The sequence below is a fragment of the Xenopus laevis genome, chromosome 4L, assembly GCF_017654675.1.
Source record: "Xenopus laevis strain J_2021 chromosome 4L, Xenopus_laevis_v10.1, whole genome shotgun sequence".
Classification (NCBI taxonomy): Eukaryota; Metazoa; Chordata; class Amphibia; order Anura; family Pipidae; genus Xenopus; species Xenopus laevis.
This window is the reverse complement of record NC_054377.1, coordinates 88,807,270-88,828,575: the sequence shown is the minus strand read 5'-3', so window position 1 is coordinate 88,828,575 and position 21,306 is coordinate 88,807,270. Positions and strand designations below refer to the sequence as shown.

At 37.3% G+C, this 21,306-nt stretch overlaps 1 protein-coding gene across 4 annotated transcripts; it reads right to left on the bottom strand.

Moving 5' to 3' along the window:
- Positions 1-142: 142 nt before the first annotated feature.
- On the bottom strand, positions 143-21,148 carry LOC121403053 (cytochrome P450 4B1-like). 4 transcript variants are annotated; one of them, XM_041590453.1, is made up of 12 exons: positions 20,662-21,133; positions 18,554-18,698; positions 15,071-15,115; positions 14,067-14,194; positions 12,577-12,701; positions 11,865-11,917; positions 8,734-8,840; positions 7,489-7,679; positions 6,882-7,015; positions 5,757-5,821; positions 3,462-3,544; positions 2,373-3,256 (listed from the first exon to the last, which is right to left on the bottom strand). In XM_041590453.1, exons 1-12 carry the CDS (start codon positions 20,845-20,847, stop codon positions 3,079-3,081), a joined length of 1,440 nt encoding a protein of 479 aa, XP_041446387.1. In that variant the 5' UTR covers positions 20,848-21,133; the 3' UTR covers positions 2,373-3,078. The 4 variants fall into 4 exon arrangements, with proteins under 4 accessions (XP_041446389.1, XP_041446387.1, XP_041446386.1 ...); XM_041590452.1 differs by having other exon boundaries at positions 11,865-12,016; positions 20,662-21,131; XM_041590455.1 differs by lacking the exons at positions 2,373-3,256; positions 3,462-3,544 and adding an exon at positions 143-290 and having other exon boundaries at positions 11,865-12,016; positions 20,662-21,147.
- Between the last annotated feature and the right edge of the window lie 158 nt (positions 21,149-21,306).

Here is a 21,306-nt window from a genome sequence, read left to right as displayed (position 1 = left end):
CTCTCAGGCTGAAATTCAGAGTCGCTAGCTCTCTGCCCTTTTATCCTTGGCAGGGGCGGGGGAGGCACCAACTATATCGGCCTCTGTCACACCCCCTCAATGTAGGAGCTAAATGGTACGTCCTTCTTTTAATTTTAGGCCGGTTTCCAAAAAGTAAATCATAACTTCTTTCAGGAATTTTTCTGAAGAAAACTGTTGTTTTGTAGTATTTTCAAAACATATGCACAGACACCGGCCTTCTGACTGATTGGCCCAGCTCACCTAATCCATTGGTTTCTGGACTACAATCTCTGCAGAAATAGAAATTATAATTTTGTGAAATACAGGAGCTGTGGAATAAATTATTTTTATGTCTTTTCTGTTGGGTTATGTTCAGGGGTGTAACTACAGAAGAAGCAGAGGGGCAGGAGTGTAGGGGGCCCAGTAGAACCAATTTCAAAAGAACTTTACCAATGCTTTGGGACCCTAAATTGAATTGGCTGTGGGGCCCAGTATTATCTAGTTACGTCACTGGTTATATTCCTTATAGAAGCTGCCATATTCCTCATGGTGCCATGATAAAAATGATATATTATCCATGGACAGCAATGAAACAGTGCCTTCAGTGGCAGCTCAGCAAGAAAGTAATAGTAACTATTATCATACTCAATTAAACACAAACTGGAGCAGTTTCAAGGAAAATGATATCTCTTTTTATCAGCAGAAAACATTCCATGGGAGTCAAGAGGCTTTATCTTCATATCAGACGTAAATAGGGTTGCCACCTTTTCTGGAAGAAAATACCGACCTTCCTATATTCTTGACGTTTTTTTTCCTATTAATAACATTGACATCAAGGATCAGTTTTACCGGCCAGGTGGCAACCCTAGGCATAAACAGATTATGAACACTATTGTAATTTTGACTCAGTCCTGCCTCAAAAGAGACATTTTATGTAAAAAAATAAGAATGTACCAGTGCATTATACTCTTTTAGATATAGAAGAATTGTGCTTTAAAAAGTAGTGTTTCAGGCTGATTTATTGAATATTTCTGCAAAAACCTTACTAGTCCCTCCCTTCCACTTCCTGCTCCCAGGCTGTGCAGGGGAGTCTGCGGCTCTCAGCTCACTGCACTGTAGGACAGGAACCAATCAGAAGCTAGCATGACCTGATAGGGAACTGAAGCCGGTCTGTGCTTGTGTGACTGCAGGGCTGTGATTGGCTGTCCCCCTCCTACTGTGTTTCTGGCAGGGACTGTTAGGACACACCCACTCCTCAACACAGACAGGGACCACAGAACATCTATTGGGAGCTCCAATAAAGGGGCTATTTTTATAGATAATATTAATTTTTAGCACCATGAAAAAGCAACACCATATATTACTTATAATTGCCTACAAAATTAGGGTTTTTCATTTATCCTATATGTCTCCTTTAAAGGGGTTGTTCACCTCTGATTTAACTTTTAGTATGATGTAGATATTCTAAAACAATATGTAATTGGTTTTTATTTTTTTTATTATTTGTGGCTTTTCGGATATTTAACTTTTTATTCAGCAGCTCTACAGTTTGCAATTTCACCAGTCTGGTTGCTAGGGTCCAAATTACCTTAGCAACCATGCATTGATTTGAAAAACAGACTGGAATATGAATAGGAGATGGGCTGAATATAATGATAAATACTAAAAGTAGCAATACAAATACATTTGTAGCTTTGCAGAGCATTTGTTTTTAGATGGGATCACTGACCCCCATTTGAAAGCTGGAAAGAGGCAAATAATTAAAAAACTACAAAAAACAACCACCCCAATTATAGTGATATCACATAACCATCGTTGATTTAAAAAAATGATACAAAATAATACATTGTGTGCTCAACAACTAATGCCATATCTGAAAATAAGATGTGCTTGTAACAGCAATAGGGGGGAAAACAAATGCAATGTAACATAAAATACCTTCAATAAAAAATATTGAAACAAAAAAAGAACTACAAAAAATAAATAATAACGAAGACCAATGTAAAAGTTGATTAGAATTTGCCATTCTATAACATAGTAAAAGTTAACTTAAAGACAAAATACTCCTTTAAAGGGGAACAAAATATAAAGCCACAGTCACAGAGTACATTATTGCAGAAGGCTGCCATGTATTTTCTTCTTCCCAGGTATAATTTTCTCAAATGCATGTGCAGTACACTCTCCATGTACTCTCCATGTACTATGTAAAGGCTACCTTTGTAGAAAAAAAAATTTGGTGTGGGAATTTTACCCTGGGCTGTTTTTTTTATGACAGAGACACAGACCTACTGCAACTTCTGAGAGGAAAATAGCACCACTAAATACATTTGCAAGAAGAATAACACACAGAAACACACACAACATATTTATTCTTTGATATAATTTATTTCCAGGCTTTAAACAGGTGTTTTTGTTTAATAATTCTACCCAACTTTCCAATATACGTTAGATTAACATTTTCAATGGCTTTAAAGTTATTTGTAAATGTAAATGCTAATGGAAGTTGTCTGCCACTTTCTGTTCTTTGCACTACTAGTTCTGACCCCCAAGTGATTGTATTTACTTACTTGATTGTGCTCCTATAGGGCTGGGGGTTATTCTAGCAAGCACCACAGAGCGTTTCTCTTCCAGCTTCTTCTTTTTTGAAATATCCTGGGCCAAACACATGCGCTTTTGAACAAAATAGCCGACTTTTTCGTTAAAATTCAGCTTTTCGTTCTACTGCGCATGCGCAGTCGCGCGAAGAAAGTGGAAGATGTAAGAGGACATGGGCAGGTGCAGTTTTCTGCTGGTAAGTAAGTACAATCACTTGGGGTGCCTAACATTCTGAACCCCCAAGTGCACGAAGACTTTCCTTCTCCATTAATGCAGTGAACAGAAACAGTGAACAGAAATAACTGCAAAAACATTTACAATTACAATTAAATGTATAATGGAAAGTTGCTTACAATAAAATTGTATTTGACAGCAATGCCAAAGCTAGTCTCAGCTGGCATTTCTAGAAACAGAACCCTGAATTCCATTACTATAGACTCGTCATTAGTAGAACTATAGAAGTGTGGTTTGATTTGCCTCCATTCATTTGTTTTGTGTTTGTTTTTGGATCCTCAAGTGAATGCCATTTTTAGATTTAAGGACAAGCAGTGCTTCTTTGATGGGTAGTTGTGATGGATCCAGTGACAACTCAAAGGCATTTAAGGTCAAAGCAATTGCGACTGTCATCTCATTCATTGCAAATTTCTGACCAATGCAATTCCTGGTTAAACCAAAAACAAAACAAAAATGGTACAATAAATAATTAAGACTGTTTGTCCCAATGCATATATGGGCCTGTACTGTAGTGTTAGCATGAAAGATATACGTACTGTATATATACACATATAGTTGCATATATATTCTAATGCAATTATTACTGTTAGATACTGTTAGTTATCACATAAAACTTTATGGAAAGAGCTCACCTTGGTCCTGCTGCAAATGGAAGATATGCATGAGAATGCAAGAGCACAGAATTTTCATGGGAGAACCTCAATGGATCAAACACCTGACAATAAGGAAAGCTGTTTTTAAAGGGGTGATTCACCTTTAATTAATACTTTTAGTATGTTTTAGAATTGCCAATTCTAACCAACTTTTCAATTGGTCTCCATTGATTTTTTTCTAGTTTTCTAGTTATTTGCCTTTTCTTGTCTTTCCAGCTTTCAAATGGGGGTCCTTAACCCCATCTAAAACAAATGCTCTGTAAAACTACAAATCTATTGTTATTGCTACTTATTTACTCATCTTTCTAGTCAGGCCCTCTCCTATTCATATTTCAGTCTCTTATTCCAATCAATGCATGATTGTTAGGGTAATGTGGATCCTAGCAACCAGATCTCTTAAAATGCAACCTGCAGAGCTTCTGAATGAAAAGCTAAATAACTCAAAAAACACAAATAATAAAAAATGAAAACCAATTGCAAATTGTCTCAGAATATCACTCACATCCATCATAATAAAAGTTAACTCAAAGATGAACAACCCCTTTAACTTTAAGGTTAAAATCCACGTGTACATGAAGTAAATGGCATACGACAGGCATTATCTGCTGGCAGAAATACATAGGAAGAAGAAATGCTCGGTGTGCCATTGTCCTGAATTCAGATATACATGCCCAGATTTCAACTTTAGTGCCTGACCATCTGTGCAAGTGTGGCAGGTCAGGTAGCTCTTTCATCCAATGGAATAATTTGGCATTTTAGAAGGGGTAAGGATGGGCAATATCAGATGAAAGATGTGGAACTGAGCATTGCATTTAGTAGCATATAGTGCACTCTGAAACTATGCTAAGATATATAAGGATAAGCGTCTCTAAGAGAGGGATTAAGTCATACAAAATATGGGATCAAATTGCAGAGAATGGGTGCAGCTCTTGCAAAGCCTTGAATGATAGTGTGAAAGAAAGGTAGTTATGAAAGAGAAGTTGAAGATCAGGTCAGCAGAGACACAGAGGGGGCAGAGTTATGAACTGCTTTGAATGTGAAGGATATCAGGTTGAATTTTATTCTGAGAGGTAGTAGAAGCCAGTGCAGAGAATGGCACACGAGGACCTGTTGAGGTTTAGGAGCAGCATTCATTATGTAGAGGTGATAGTCTGTGGTGGAGGGGAAGGCCAATTAACAGTGAGTTAAAGTGATCAATGCTTGATATTAGAGGACTGTGAATCAGGATTTTAGTGGCATCTGGGGTAAAACGATGAGTGTGCACCGATTAAGCGAACCAGAAGGCCTTTTGGAGTTAATGTTTTTCTGGACCACTGAACCTGCAAAGCGGAGAAATCCAAGAACGGCACGAACGCCAACATACGTGGAGAGACGCCGCAAATATCCGGTCTAGCAGTCGCTCTGAATAGGCGATAATACTTTCTGTTCGCCAACAAGGAAGCGCAACCCTGGACGACAGGGCACCTTGAGGAACACACGCTACACTCTAAGTCCCCTTCTCACCACGATCCGGTAAGTGGAAAACATCTCGCAGGGTGATACCGGCAGCCCTTACGATATAACACCATTTGAAGCCTCTGTATTGCAGGAACACATCGGAGACGATATACGTTCATTCAAAACACCAAATCTGTGAGTAGTTCCATAGAAAATCTGTAAAGGTTCTTTTCTGGACATACTACTCTATATATTGTCTCCCTATACAGGTCCCTGGGAATTAATCTATCAGTAATCGATAGCGCACTCTACCTTTTAAAAAACTTATTTTTATCCTTATGCTCCCTCTAGTGGCAAAGTGACTATTATAAAGATGGGATCCACTTAAAGGGATACTGTCATAGGAAAAAAAATTTTTTTCAAAATGAATCAGTTAATAGTGCTGCTCCAGCAGAATTCTGCACTGTCCCATGACAGTATCCCTTTAATAAAGAGCAGACTATTTTCAATAAAGCCTGAAGCTAAATCATCTTTACCCAGATTGTCAGACCCTATATAGTCTATAGCTTAAAATCAATGGTGAGAAGGATATGCAAGCTTATAGATATATTAGGTATAAACGTAGATTTTTACTCTTGCTTCTTTGCCTTTCTTAATCAATGCCTGCCAATTAATTATTTTCAATTTATCACTACTATACTAACAAAATCAAAGTTTATTGGGCTGGCTTATTAGACATAGAGGAAAAGGTGCATTTCTAGTGAACATTCTCTTTATTCTGGTTCAGTTTACATGGATTCTTTCCAAGTACAGAAACCACCGAACAAAATTCATTACCTCTGGATCTTCCCAGACCTCAGGGTTTCTATGGATGCTATCAATGCACATGGAGACCAGGCAACCTGTAAGTAAGAAAAGTGGTACAATGGCATGTGAAATAGAAAACATGGCATTTGTAAATTGATGGATTTCAGTGAACAAGTTTAAAGACCAACAGGAAAGTGATGTACAGAAAAGAAGATGTAAAGAAAGTAAACCATCATGATCTCTCTGGGATTACATGTACAGTTTAATATAAATTCTAAGTCCACAGTATTACAGAGCACTTCTCCTTACCTACTGTCATTTATCCTTCCTTTCATTTCATCTCCTATTTGTTCTCTTATAAAAATGCTATAGGCACATAAAGTAAATGATTGGGTGAGCAGGAGGGCCCACAGACCCCTGGGCTGATTGGTTTTCCCCACCAAACGCAGGAAGTGCTATTTGCATTGGGAGAACATACAGGTCCCTGTCCTCCAACATATTAAGTTTTATTGCATTGATAGCCATGCATTTCTTTATTTTATGATTAAAATTAAAATATAAGGCCACCCCCTTCTAATTAATGAAACTGTCTCTTTAAGCCATATGCATCATTGTTGACACAGGTGCAATAACATTTATGACTGTGTTTTCACTTAAAGTTTGGGAAGGTCCTTTCCTTTTACTTTGTGCACAAGCAAGCTCTATACAGAATTGGTTTGCAGAAAAGAGAAGAACCTGATTGGCTTGAGTAAAGCTTTGACCTCAACCCTAATGAACACTTGTGGGAGGAAATACAAAGCCAGGCATAATTGCCCAACATCAATGCCCAAACTTTTACGTATGAATGTAAGTAAATGCTACCAACAATGTTCCAACATCTAGTGAAAAGACTTTTCAGAAGAGAAGAGGATAAAGGCTGTTTTTCCAACAGAAAGTACCAAATTAATACCCTTTGTTTTGGAATGAGATCATCAACAGGCAGGTGACCACATATCTTTTTGCCATGCTGTGTATCAGATAATTAATCATTCATATTGTGATATGTATATAGTAATGTGATGGTTTTGCTATACATTATTCATGCAAATAATAGTACAGTGGGTCTACCTTAAACTACAGTATACATTAAGATTACTGTTTTTAGCCACCACCAACCTTCAGGTAAGGACCGACCATCAGAAAATGAAATTGGTTTGCTGAGTCTTCTAGTAAGGATTGGCATTGGAGAATACAGTCGCAGACTTTCTTTAACACACATTGTGGTGTAGGGAAACAGAGTCAGGTCATTCCTAAAGAAGCAGAAAAGATCTACTAGCCAAATATATATAGATTCATAATAAATACTGCTTATTAGGCAACAGGAACTAATAAAGACATTTACATAAACTTGTATTGCAAAGGTCTTAGAGGCATATTTGATAACTAGCAAATTGCTGCTGCAAATTCATTTCTGAACATGTCCAAACAGTCCAAATTACTGTGGCCAAATTGCTATGCATACTTTTTGATGCCATCACAAAGGTATACTGCGTTTTCATATTTATGATGTTGCTTTAATTCATCTAGGACAGTAAAAAATACAAAAGCCCATCAGTTATCAATGTTATTATGTTTGATCCAGATATACAGGTAATATAGTTCTATTTGGTCAATGTAAGCAGAACTAAGTAACACTGGAAGCCATAGAGTTCCTGCGCATTTTTCATCTCTTTTGCAGAAGACTATAAATTTGTATTTAATACAAAGTATAATAATCCCTCACCATTGCAAAGTATCTCTCTCCCTAAGCACCTCCCTGATCTCCTTCCGGCATTTATGCTGGTGCTCTGGGTATTTGGCCATGCAATATAAGATCCAGGAGATCCCACTGGCAGTTGTGTTATGTCCTTCAAATATAATTGTATCCAGCTCTGCACGGATGTCCTCATCAGAGAGACCCTGACCATTTTCATCCTTAGAAATAACAAAGCACCTGAATATTTGATAAAGATATAGTTTCTACTCTGCATGAATACTGGTCATCTGCTTTCTTTGAAGAAATTATTTCTATCTATACATTGTCCCAGTCATTCTTTGTGAGACCAGTGTGCAAAGCCATGATGTATTGCATAAAAATACTTATACTTGTTCATAAACAGGCACATTTGCATATGTTTTGTTGTTCCTACTGAAGTAAGTGAAGGAGTAAGTTATATTTCGTTATCTTCTAATGGCTCTAGTATGAAGGATTTTTCTATCCAGATACACAAGGTAAAGAAATTTCATCTGAAAGCATGGGGCTATGAAAACCTGAAAATGGAGTTCACCAGAATCTGGGGGGCCATTTTTCTTTTACAAAATTTTCTATATTTATTAAGTATAAAAACCATGAAAAACTGTAAAACAACGCCATCTAAAAGATGGCGAGATTATGTAGAAGTCAAAGAGAGCTGTCCTTAGCAAATCTTAAGATTTAAGAGTCTTTCGAAGTTTTTTGGCTTGTAAATGCACAAAAAAAATCAGATTAATCAAGGATGTTGATGTTTTTATATACTTATTTGGATTTTTTGCTCATTTTTATATGTTCCTGCTTTTTATATTCAGATCTTTTAATGATTATGTAGACATTTATGGTTTTTTAAAATATGAGTATAGTCAAGGTTTAAAATACATCTAAAACTACACAGATTCAAATTTTGATAAATAGGCTTCCCATTGTTTAAAAGGCACTAATTTGTTGATGTGTAATTACAACCCCAAATTACATTACAGATAAGGAATCTAAAAAAAAACAGTCAAATTACTTATAGGGTTATGAGGTTTACAATAGCAATGACATTTATATGATTTTTGATCTAAAACCTTGCTGTGTAGCTGGCACAGCATAGAACTACAGCACGGTCAATCCCTGAAATGGTAAACCTGGAAAAGGAAAGCCTTCTTCAGCACAATTTGCCCTAAAAATAAAGATTTAGTTACAAAAGAACCACAAGCATCATCATTAAAAGCACAACAATAAAGTACTTACTTGAGAAGCAAGAAGCATTTCCAAAAAATCCAGATGCCTACTTTGCTGGTCTTTATCCAGTTTATCCTCGCGTAGAAGGGTCTCTCTTCTTTGTTTTATTATATTGGCTTGGTTACAAAATTGGCTTGTTAATATTTTTTATTTTTTTTTAACCTGAATTTCAAAAAAAGGCAACAGTTATAGTTTCATTTACATAGCCTACTTTTGTTCTCTGCAGCCTTCTGCTAAATGAAACTGTGCTTGCTAGAAAAGAAAAGCTCATTGTTTAGTTGGTACATTTTTAATACTGTTCCCACAGTTTTTTTTTAGAAGCCTAGAATGAGAGAGAGACAGCATGAATGCTGATGGGCTGAATGTCCTACTTTTGTGTGGGGTTAGCACTTCCATGTTTTCTGAATTTAGATTGATGACGGGCTGATTTTGTGATAAATTGGCTCTACTGCAGATGAGAAATCCTCCAAAAATGCTTCTCCACCGGCTATAATTGAAATCACCAGTGGCAAAACCTACACATACCTTAGTTTTTGCCTCGTGAGGATACTTCAGGCCACTTCACAATGCTTAGGTTTTACCACCAGCAATTTAAATTATTGGTGGAGAAGCATTTTCTGGAGATTTGTTGCCCACAGTAGCACCAATTTATTGCAGGCAACAAAATCTCCCCATCAACTATTACCCTAAGGCGGCTATATACCTTACTAGGTTGAGATCTAACCTACCCAATCAAACATCTCAAGAAAGAGCTGAGTTCCATTTTGCAAAGTAGTATTTGCTCATTGCAGATGTCAATTTCTGTTGTTGAAACAACATCAGTTCAATGGCATACACAGATGTATCTAGTATGCATTTGCCATTCAGCCTTTATCTTACCAAGAAATAACAGCCTCCAGTGTGTTTAGAAAACACATCTGTCTTGTCTAGAAATATACAGTGAAGTGTGCATTTAAGCTTTATGATATGGGATGCAGGGGGATGCCTAGTGGAGATGGGGTTGTTTTTTTCCTCCCTGGTCAGGTAATTAGGTGGCAACTGAGATTGGAGCTGCATGTAGTTAAAAGGGGTGTGCTTAAATACATATGGTCTCTTCCTTGGATGTCTTGAGGAGACAGATCTCTCCTTTGTGTTTGGAGAGACACAGTTCTGGTTGTTCCTAGTGTGTCAGTGAAAGACTGAGAGAGGAACAAGGGGCCCATGGAGCCTGAGACACAGAAAGTGTGTGACAAAGAGAGACAGAGTGCCTAAGTCTGAGCTTGAGAGAGAAAGTGAGTGCTAAGGGGCCCATGAGTGTGCCTGGAGAAAGAATGTATGTTCGGGAAAGTGCATCAGTGCATCTGACTTGGAAGTAGGTTGTGTGACCTGGCTGATAGAGAAGTGATCTCTGAACCGTGAGTAACAGAGTGATAACCTTCTGGAGTCCCACTCTTCCCAGAGTCTGGGAGAGGTCCTGGGGTAGCTAAGAAGACTACAATCCCATCTGTGAGATTGTGAGATTGAATGAATAATTAAAGGCTAATTCTTTTTTTCTGCATTTTTTGTGTCCCTGTCTCTTCTGTGCATAAGATACCTGTTTTCCATTTTAAAAGCTAAAACTATACAATACCCAAACAGGCATACACAGGGCCATACTTATCAGTAGTTAATTTACAATTTTACATCACTAATTGAAGATAAAGGAGAAGGAAAGGCATTTTTACTTGGGGGTGAAAACAGTTAGGCACCCCCAAGTGATTGTAACTACTTACCTGACACCACAGGTAGGTCCACCTATCAGGAGAAAACTGCACTGGCCTGGGGTTATTCCAGTGAGCACCATGGAGCGACCGTCTTCCTGCTTCATCTTTCTTCAAATTTCCCAAGGCAGATGCATGCACAGTAGAATGAAATAGATGGCTTTTTAGTTAAAGTGTGTCTTTTCACTCTACTTTGCATGTGCAGCCGCAAGAAGAAGAAGCAGGTAGATGATCACTTTGTGGTGCTCGCTGGAATAACCATCGGGCCCGTACAGTTTTCTGCCAATAGGAGGACCGGCCCGGGGGTTTCAGGTAAGCAAATACAATCACTTGGGGGTGCCTAACTTTTGGCACCCCCAAGTATAACATGCCTTTCCTTCTCCTTTAATGCTGCTCAAGGGTTTTTCAGATATATTTCTCCCAGCCAAAGTGATAGACTTCACCTTGCATGTGTTTCCTCCCCATTCTGGTGTGCCACAACCCTTTCACCCCTGGAGAAATTCATACATGTGCCTAATTCAGCTCTATTGCAAATCCAGATGGGGATCGATCATTGTGCTGCTGTGAATTTATATTTTGTTTTACAGATGACCTGTGACCTGTGTGTAGAAAAGGGGTCATTTTCATTAAAGAGATACTGACACCAGAAAGTGAACCTTTTTTTTTACAACTACCATAAAATTGACTTTGCATGCTTCATATAATTTTTCCATAAAGAATTTGCCCAATAATTTTACATTACCTATCTGACTCCCTGTGATTCCCTATGAGGGGGCTGCCATATTTGTGCAGCAGGAGTCCGTTAGCATTAGAAACTGACGAGCTGAGATGGGAAAGTTGGCAAAACAGTCAGGTTTAGAAACTTCAACTAACAATTACTTTTAGGAGGTTATTTATTTATTTAAGTCCGAATTTATCTTAATAATTTCTGCTACAAACTCCAATCAAATCTGCTCGGGTTTTTTACGCTAATTTATTATTACATTTTCCCAAAAATTTTATTTGCAGGAAAAAATCAGATTTTCACTAATTTTTCTGACTTTTTCATACGATTTTTCGTTATTTTCACCCGCAAACTCTGAAAATTCAGGGTATTGTCTGAAACCAAGCGCACATCAAAAAATCATTGGCACTTCTCCCATTGACTTATATGCAACCTCGACAGGTCTGAGATGCCGGATTTTCAGACTTTACTATCCTCGGGGTTTAATAAATTCCAAAAAATTTGTGATTTTTTTAAAAGTCTGTTTTTACATTAAAAAATCGTGATTTTTGCATTCAGAGTTTAGTAAATAAGCCCCTTAATGTACATTCATATTTTAAAAATAGTGTCAGTATCACTTTAAGTGGAATTATGACAACACACAGTAATGTAGCTATATACATAAATGCTTTTGTTACCTGTGTGCTGTTGTGAGGTTTTATAAACCTTCCTAAACAGAAATCCCGAAGGACTGAAAGAAAAGACAAAGTCACTGTAATAAGGAAAGAAGCAGAGTCTTTCATTCAGCAGTCTTGTGAGCTCTAGCAGATCATTAGTGTATGTGTTCTCCCTGCAAACACACAAAGGTCCACATTTACTTGAAAAAAACAAATACAATATGTTACAATTTGTACTCTCTTTTGGCTAGTATAACAAAGCTATAATTTGCAGACAACATAACTGGGTTTAGTTTGCCAGTTAGGCCCATGAGACAAAGGATATAACCTTGTATGGGTCTGGGACCCATTGACCAACTTAACTATAAACCAAATATGTGGTGACACTACAGAAATTATATCATATAACCTGCATGGCTGGGAAGTATTTTTTGCAAGAAACCCAAGCATTTTGTAAGTATTACATGGGTACCCAACACAGGGTATTATTTTGATGTGCTACTCATAGGAAGAACACAGCAGGACAATGAGAAAAATCCAATATGTGTGTTTGGAAATTATAAAAAAGTGTATGTAAACTATCACAGCTTTTCCTTTACCCTGGGTGCATCTAGATAGCAAACTTGCCAGATGACCCAAATGTGAAAGGAAAAAACAGACAAAAAGTCCCTAAAATAGTATAGGTATATCTTAATTTTTTGCGGTACAAGAGCCAGAGTCAGTATAACATCACCTGTCTATCTGGCAGTTGCTGTTCCAACCAAGTGTACACTTTATTATGGTATCCAGCGTCATCAAGGTGACATATGGGTAGATATCAATGGTGTCCGAACTTGTTATTTGTTCTTCAAGTTTGCCCTAGAGAATAATAATCACACTATAATAATAATCACAATAAAATTTATATTCTGTCTGAACTGGCCAAAATTAAACATTTCGTTTTTTCATAGTAACATAGTAAGTTAGGTTGAAAAAACAAATGCCCATCAAATTAAACCTTTTAAAATAGCTATAAAAAATGCTTAACTGCTAGTTAATCAAGTGGAAAGCAAAAAATGTCCTTCCTGACTCCAGGGACTGGCAATTGGGCCAGTCCATTGATCAACTTTATACAAAGAGTTATTTTCAATAATAAAACTTAAAAATGAGTAAAAATCATAAAAATAATATGTACAGGTATGGGACCTTTTATCCAGAATACACAGGATTTGGATAATGTCAAACCTGAAGTCTACTAGAAAATTAAGTAAACATTAAATAAACCCAATGTGTTGTTTTTGCTTCCAATAAGGAAAGCATTAATTATATTTTAGTCTGGATCAAGTAAAAATGTGGATTATTTGGATAAAATTGAGTCTATGGGAGATGCTTTTTCCGTAATTTAGAGCTTTTTGGATAACAGGTTTCAGGGTAATGGATCCCATACCTTGGATCTAATAGATATGTTAGTACAACTGATTCAGCAAGAGAATTCCACAACTTTATAGCTCTCAGTGTAAAAAAACCCTTTAAAAACCCTCCAAATATTTAGATGGAATCTCCTTTTTATTATAAGAATTACATCAACTTTCCTCCAATCCATGGGTACTATACCAGATAGTGAGTCTGATAAAATCAGAAATAAAAGCCTAGCTAAAACTGAACTAAGCATTTTTAGTACCAAAGGGGTTATTCCTTCTGGCCCTGGTGCCTTGTTCACGTTAAAGGAACAGTAACACTAAAAAATGAAAGGGTTTTTAAGTAATTAAAATATGATGTACTGTTGCCCTTCACTGGTAAATCTGGTGTATTTGCTTTAGAAACACCATATAGTTTATATAAATAAACTATATTGCCATGAAAGCAATTCAAAGAAGAAAAGTCTCAGGTTACAGCATATAAACTCTGTAAAATAAAATGTTCTGGGAATTTCCCTTACTTGTAGATTATATAGTGAATAAAGTACCCCCTCTTTTAAAATAATATAATAAGAATATTATAAGTTACTGAGGAGTTCCATGACCTTCGTGTTTTTATACAGGAATTCTGTGGTGACATCTACTATCTTAATATTTTGCAACTGGAGGTACTTTTTTTTATTATAATATCTACATTTTGGTAAATTATGTGACAGAAATGACATCACTAAACTCTAAATATAACCGGTGACATCACTAAGAACTGTTTATAAGGATATCATTTACAGGATATTCATGGCTCTTGTGATTATAAAAGTATTCTTACCAACATGATCTTTGTAGACTCTGCCATCTGATTTACATACAGGTTCAGTACATCAAAATGAAACGATGAAGTTAGCAGCTTTCTGTGTTTGTCCCATATCTGTCCAGATAAAACCGATAATCCTTTACCTGCATGACATAAATGAAATTATGTCTCATAGATATTTCTTAATAAATACTTGTCTTGTTACATTTTCTTGAAAGGTAAACGAATACAGTGTACATGATAATGAGTAATACAGTGTCAATGATCAAGAGAAATGAGAGCATTATGAAAGAGGAATAGTAGAGTACAGTGGTCTAGTGTTACACATACATAATTCAGGGAACACTGGCATTGCTAATATCAGCATTATTATAGGATACCTGGTCCAGATTACCACCAGGGACTACATATTTTGATAAGGGGAATAGTGGTATTGACCAGGTGGATCCAGGAGTCTCTGGAAGGTGGGGCTTTGCATCCAATGTTGGACTGGCCCACCGGGATACCAGGAAAACTCCCGGTGGCCCAGGTGTCAGTGGGCCCTCATGCTGCTAAACTTTTGGCCTATTTTATGACCATTCCTTTTTTCTATGAGAACAAAGTGGCTAAATAGGTGGAATAATAGATTATAGTATTTATTTATTATGTAAAGAAAAGATACTAGAAGAATAGAGGTTGAGTGAGGAGAGGAAGAAAATAGTACTGAGGGTGGGCCTCTGGTCTAAAAACTTTTGGTGGGCCCCTGGTCTAAGGTTTTTTGGTGGACCCCTGGTGTCCCAGTCCGACACTGTTTGCATCTTGGACAGCAATCATGATCCATGAATGACAAACATGTTTATAATATTCTAGCCCTGCATTATTTATTGAAATGCTTGTCTTCTTCTGTGAAACAGAACTGGTAATTTCTATTCATCAGGGAAAGTGAACCAAAGTGCAACTAATACGCCTCTATGAAAGCAATCACAGGTGTGCCATTAGCTTTGATTGTACCTGCTAATAAAAAATGAGATTGCCCTTACCAATCCAGGAAATTAAATGATGATAAGTGATAGTATCCTTGGGATCTGCAAATGCCAGGACACAAGAAAAGTATTAATGAAATAAAGAAAAAGATTAAAAAATCAAAGTAATAAACAGTAGCATTGGGCTGATTAGGAATATTTAGACATCACCTTGCTTGTAACAAACAATAGGGGTTATTTACAGAGCAGAATGCAGTGTGTAATGTGCAGAAAAAAGGCATAAATCAGACATTTATCTGCAATTTGCAGTCTGCTTTCTGCCTCTCCTTTATTGTCATAGGTCTCTGCACTCTGTTTCAGAACACTAAAGGGACACACTCTTATCATGGCCCCAAGATTGAGTAAATTACCCTTTATTTATGTATTGTACATATATTTTTTTTGAACATTCAACAACAGAGTCAGACTGGGGGAGTCCGGGTCCACAGGGGCCGACGCATCAGGGGCACACACACATTACCCCGCCTGCCCTCCCACTGCCATCTCCACGGCCCCATGCAACAGCCACAATTCCCCCTGCTAGCACATTCCATGGAGCACAAAGGTTCAGGAGGCTGCAGGGAGCAGGTCTGGGCCGACAGGAGCTATGAGGGCTGGGACAACAACAGGTTTTTTTCCAGTGTGTCTCAAGCCCAGTTAAGAGAGACAAGAGAAATAATGTCTCTGCCCTTTGCAGATTTCAAGCAAAGTTGGTGGGTGTAAGGGCTGCATTGAATTTAAACATATTAGGGAATCAAGATATTTCTATCCTGACTATAAAAAACATGTATTATGCAAAACAAAAGCCTTGATTATAATGTATTTGCTGTTCGCTCTGCTGTGTATTTTTATCTTTATTGCACATGTTATGCAAGGAATTGTATTCTGAAGGACTGAGGTAAAACTAGAATTCCTTTCCAATTTCTGGCTGAGTGAAAATAAACAAAGGCAACAGAATACAAACCTAGCCCATGTTATGCTGTATTACATGGCTAGTAAACAATGAGAACCTGATCTGCTTCTCAAGGTTACAGCATTTAATAGTCCTGCAACCAGCCTCCACCCACCCATTTTATTTTAGCTACAAGTTTATTATTATCTCAGCTATTCAGCTGATCATTTCATCTATGCTAGTATAAAAAGTGATATGATAGAAATCAACTGACGTAGTGATCAATAGAAGCAGCGTATTAGCATAAAGTATACTGTAAGATATTCATTTTCTTTAGTTCATTTATTCCTGAAAAATAAAGAATAAGCACCTATTGTTGGATAATTTACCCATACAACCCATACTGAAGAAAGAAGAAATTGATAGCTCAAATGTTCCAAATATTAAAGTTAATGCAGCTGTAGTAGTTCCAGGAGTCTGTGTAACCCCAAACAAATGAAAAATAATAAAACTTGGAATAAACAGAACCCTTTTTCAAGTGTATATCGATATACACTTGAAAAAGGGTTCTACCCAAAACATGTAGTGTTTTACACTGCTAAAATAAATGGAAATTTGCAGTTTGAAAATCACTGCCTGAAAGCTGTTTATTCTAAGTTTTATTATTTTTCATACAACCCATACAACAATTGTGCCCAATGATTCGATCCTCTTTAGGACCTTTATCAAGTATACCAAACAGTAATATATGTGTGACTTATTACACTTAAGTTAAAAAATGGTGCCAAATATGTGCCAATTGCATGCTACTTATGCCAATAAAATGTATTTGCAATCCCTTTAGACAATATTTTGTGCCTTCTGCCAATGCAATGGAATTATATTACTATGGGGCAGATTTATCAAAGGTCGAAGTGAATTTTCGAATTCAAAAACTTCGAATTTCGAAGTAGTTTTTGGGTACTTCGACCATCGAATAGGCCAAATTCGACTTCGATTCAAATTGAAAATACTTTGAATATTCGACCATTCGAAAATCGAAGTACTGTCTCTTTAAAAAACTTCGTCTTTGACACTTCGCCACTTTAAACCTGCCGAATTGCTATGTTAGCCTATGGGGACCTCCTAAAAACTAGAGCCAAAATTTGGCTAAGTTTTAAAAAGTCCAAGTTTTTTTTTTTGAAAATCGGTCGATCATTCGATTAAATCGTTCGATTCGAACGATTGCTACGATCGATCGAACGATTTTACTCAGACCGAAAACGGCCAAAAAATTCAAGAAGAAAAGTTCGACTATCGAAGTTGGCCAATTCGATGGTCGAATTTCGAAGTTTTTTAAATCTGCCCCTATGTGTCAATATATATATTCTGTCCTGGAAGCAGCACACACCACTAAATATCAAGTGCCCGTGTACTGGTGAATAATTAGTGTAGAAGGCAACATAGCATAGCACCCATCAGCTATTTAAAGGAGTGGCTCACCTTTAAGTTAACTTTTAGTATTTTATAGAATGGCCAATACTAAGCAACTTTTCAACTAATCTTCATTTTTTTTTTTTTTTTTATAGTTTTTGAATTGCCTTCTTCTTCTGACTTTTTCCAGCTTTCAAATGGGGGTCACTGACCTCATCTGAAAAACACATGCTCTCTTAGACTACACATTTATTGTTTTTATTACTCATCTTTCTACTTAGGCTGTCTCCTATTAATATTCCAGTCTCTTATTCATATCAGTGCATGGTTGCTAGGGTAATTTGAACCTTAGCAAGCAGATTGCTGAAATTGCCAACTGAAGAGCTGCTGAATAAAAATGTAAATAACGTAAAAATCAGACTTCATACTAGAAGTTCATTTAAAGGTGAACATCCCTTTAACAAGTGAAAAACATTTTATATTTTAAGCCTAATGTGTTGGTCACTACCTGGGGCACACAATGTGTTGGTCACTACCTGGGGCACACAACACATGTTGTCAGACCAGCACATCCTATGTCAAAATCTGACATTTTGTTCCTTTTGGGACCTTTCTCAAGGATAAATTGTATTTATTATGGCTATATTTATGTATATAGGATTTTTAACTGAATTATTTTTTAAAGGACACTGTATTATGAGCCTTTAAGGTATATTGTCTGTTGAAACTGAATTATTGCATGGTTTATATGTTTTTTTCATATGTTATTTATTGTGCCACTATTTAATTGATTATCACAAGTATGCTTATTAAGTGACACATGTGGTATTATGTAAATTCACAGAATTAAACTGGCTTTCATTGTTGATATTATACATTTGATTGGGTATCAAGCACTAAATTATTGAACTTTAAGCAATATGAATGGTTTAGCACATTTAAATTTACCTAGGTGGTATTTTATTGGATAATCACATAATTGTGGAGTGGACACTTATCAGTTTTGTTTGTATTGCTGGGAGTATTCAATAAACCTTGATAAAGGTAAAATATTTTTTTGGCATGTGAGTGCGGACCCTCTAAAGGTGTGTGTGTGTGTGTGTGTGTATATATATATATATATATATAATTACTGTTTGTTACATATTCTTTAATGTTCTTAAAAGGAATAGAAGGTTCAGAATGTTTGGCGATACCTGTTCTGGATAGTAAAGCCTTGGCATATTCTGGGTGAGTGATGTTCATATACACAACGAATTTCCCAAACCAAACAGGGTTTGCATATGGATACTGTAATCCCCAGTTCAACAGTCTGTCAAGGTCTTGCCCATCCTGGTGAAACTAGAGAAGAAAATAATACTAACACATTCTTCCCAATGAAATGCCTAACAGTGCCAACAAACAGCATACAGTCTCCACAAGGTTAAAGTTTTTCACCCCTGAGTCTTGCCACCCTTTTCTGCTGCAATCCTGCTTTGAGCCGTTACCAATAATAGGGAACAAAAAACTCAGCTACCCCCTGCAGCTCTGCCCAGTTGAAGCTGCTGCCCTAGTAGAGTTGTCAATTTTGGCAATTTTGGCCCTGAGGGCAGGCTGATGACATTTGAAGCAGAGAAGTGCCTTTGGGGTTTGGAGACTTATGTGGGCAGGGTCATAGCATGTGTGTGGGGGGGCAGGTGACATATGTGGTAAGGGCTGTAATGGGGTATGGTATTGGACAGATTTTTGTTTTGGTCTCACAATGCTGCAAACCAAACAAATGTTATGGAACTGAACAGTTTCAATGAAAAAATGACTGTTCATTTCAAAATCTTACACCCTAGTCACTGGCCCACTGATCCCCTTACAGAAATTGCATCCCGTATTTAATTCCATTACATACACTATTACATCACATTGTTTGCCTGCCCATTCCCCTAAACCAGTGATCACCAACAAATGGCTCGTGAGCAACATGTTGCTCTGCAACCCCTTGGATGTTGCTCCCAGTGGCCTCAAATCAGGTGCATGTTTTCCAATTCCTGGTTTGAAGGAAAGCTTTAGTTGCATAAAAACCATGTGTACTGCACAGCAGAGCCTCTTGTAGGCTGTCAGTCCACATAGGGTCTACCAATAGCCAATCACAGCCCTTATTTGCCACCCCCAGGAACTTTTTGCATGCTTCTGTTGCTCTCCTAAACCCTTGCATGAGCTGTTTAGACCAATATCCTATTTGTGTTGCAAAGCCAATCACACAAAAGTCATGCATCATATCGGAAGAAGATATAAATCTTTTAGCCAGTCCGATCGACTGAAAAACCGATTGCCATGGTAAGATGTAGGGACACTCCACACACAGTCCGAAAATAGTATGAACCTTCATTTCATACGATGGTATCTTTGCATCTATGGCCAGCTTAAACCACACATGGACATTATGAGATTATGGATGCCTTTTCTGTGTAGTGTTACAGGAGATAGTTGCAGACATGAGATACTGGGAAACTGAAGTTTATCAAACTTTAATAAAACATGCCTGTTTTAACGTGTATTATAGGGCTGCTCTATATGACCATAGGTACAGCAGTACAATAAAATCGAGGAAATGCTGCCTCCCACCAATCTTATTTCTCAGGCAGGTGTCTTATTAGACACACTTGCCTGTCTAGTTACATTTTAGCTGCAGACAAATCAGGACACTACATGGCACAAGTAAAGGATGCTGTCTGGCCATGGAATATTGTACATGTTTTCATGTTGCTTAAAAAAAGCATATAGCATAATTAAAAAACCCTCAGATCTTGTACACAATAATGAATATTATATGATGCTGGTTTTACTTTGGACTAAAAATTAATAATATTGCCCCTTTATTATAGATCCCACTAGATCTTTATAGGTTCCTGTCTGTGTATCAAATGAGGAGTGGCTGTGTCCTAGCATTCCCTGCCAGAAGCACAGTAGGAGGGGGATAGCCAACCACAGCCCTGCAGTCACACAAACAAAAACAGGCTTCCGTTCCCTATCAGGTAAGCCTTGATGCTGATTGGTTCTATCCTACAGAGCAGCATTCCTCCCAACATTTTGGAGATAGAAAAAGGGACAAATAAATTTGCCGCGCTACAAATTTTGTACTTTTATATCTGCTCACTGTCATGCCGATAAAGAAATAAAGTTAGGAAATAAGTGTTGTCCTATTTTCATGGATTACTTACATGCTGGCAATAACAGGTTACTCATATTCTTATATTTATTCATTATATTACTACAAACAAGACATAAGGAATTATACTTGTCTATTCTTTGACATTTCTATTCCTCTTACCTCATTAGCTTGTCCATACAGCCAGTGGCTAGGAGGTCCTGGAAAAGCTTTCAATGCTTTAGAGATTTCTGTACATCTTTGGTACAACAGAATTGCCTTTGCCAACACCACGGATAGACAAAATACAGCAGCGAGGTGCACAACCCTGTATATATCCACAGAGTAGATAGACTCCAACAAACCCATTGTTTGCTGACCACGTATCGATTAGTCCTGTGATTCTTTCTATCTGCATTCCTGATTCATGCTGTCAAATCATGGCATGGCATAAACGTCATTGGTGTGTGTGTGAACACTGCCAGCTCTTTGCTCCCACAGTAACTGTCAATTACACTGCCCTCTAGTGGTGCTAGTTGGCAGTACAGGTGCATCATTTCTTGCATACTCCCAGCAAGTAAAAGGACATAAATCCAACACTAAATTAGATCATTGTAAAGTGATATTATGAAAGGTCTTTGTAAATGTAACTGCAACTGAAATCAGTATTTTCCCCTCCTTTATGCCCTTTCAAGACTCTCTTGAAATAATTTTATTCAGCTCGCCTCCAGCTAAATCTCCAATTTTCACAATGTCTTGGAGACTTCTGTTATTATCAGCTGGTCTTTACTCACAAATAGTGATGGGCGAATTTGCGCCGTTTCGCTT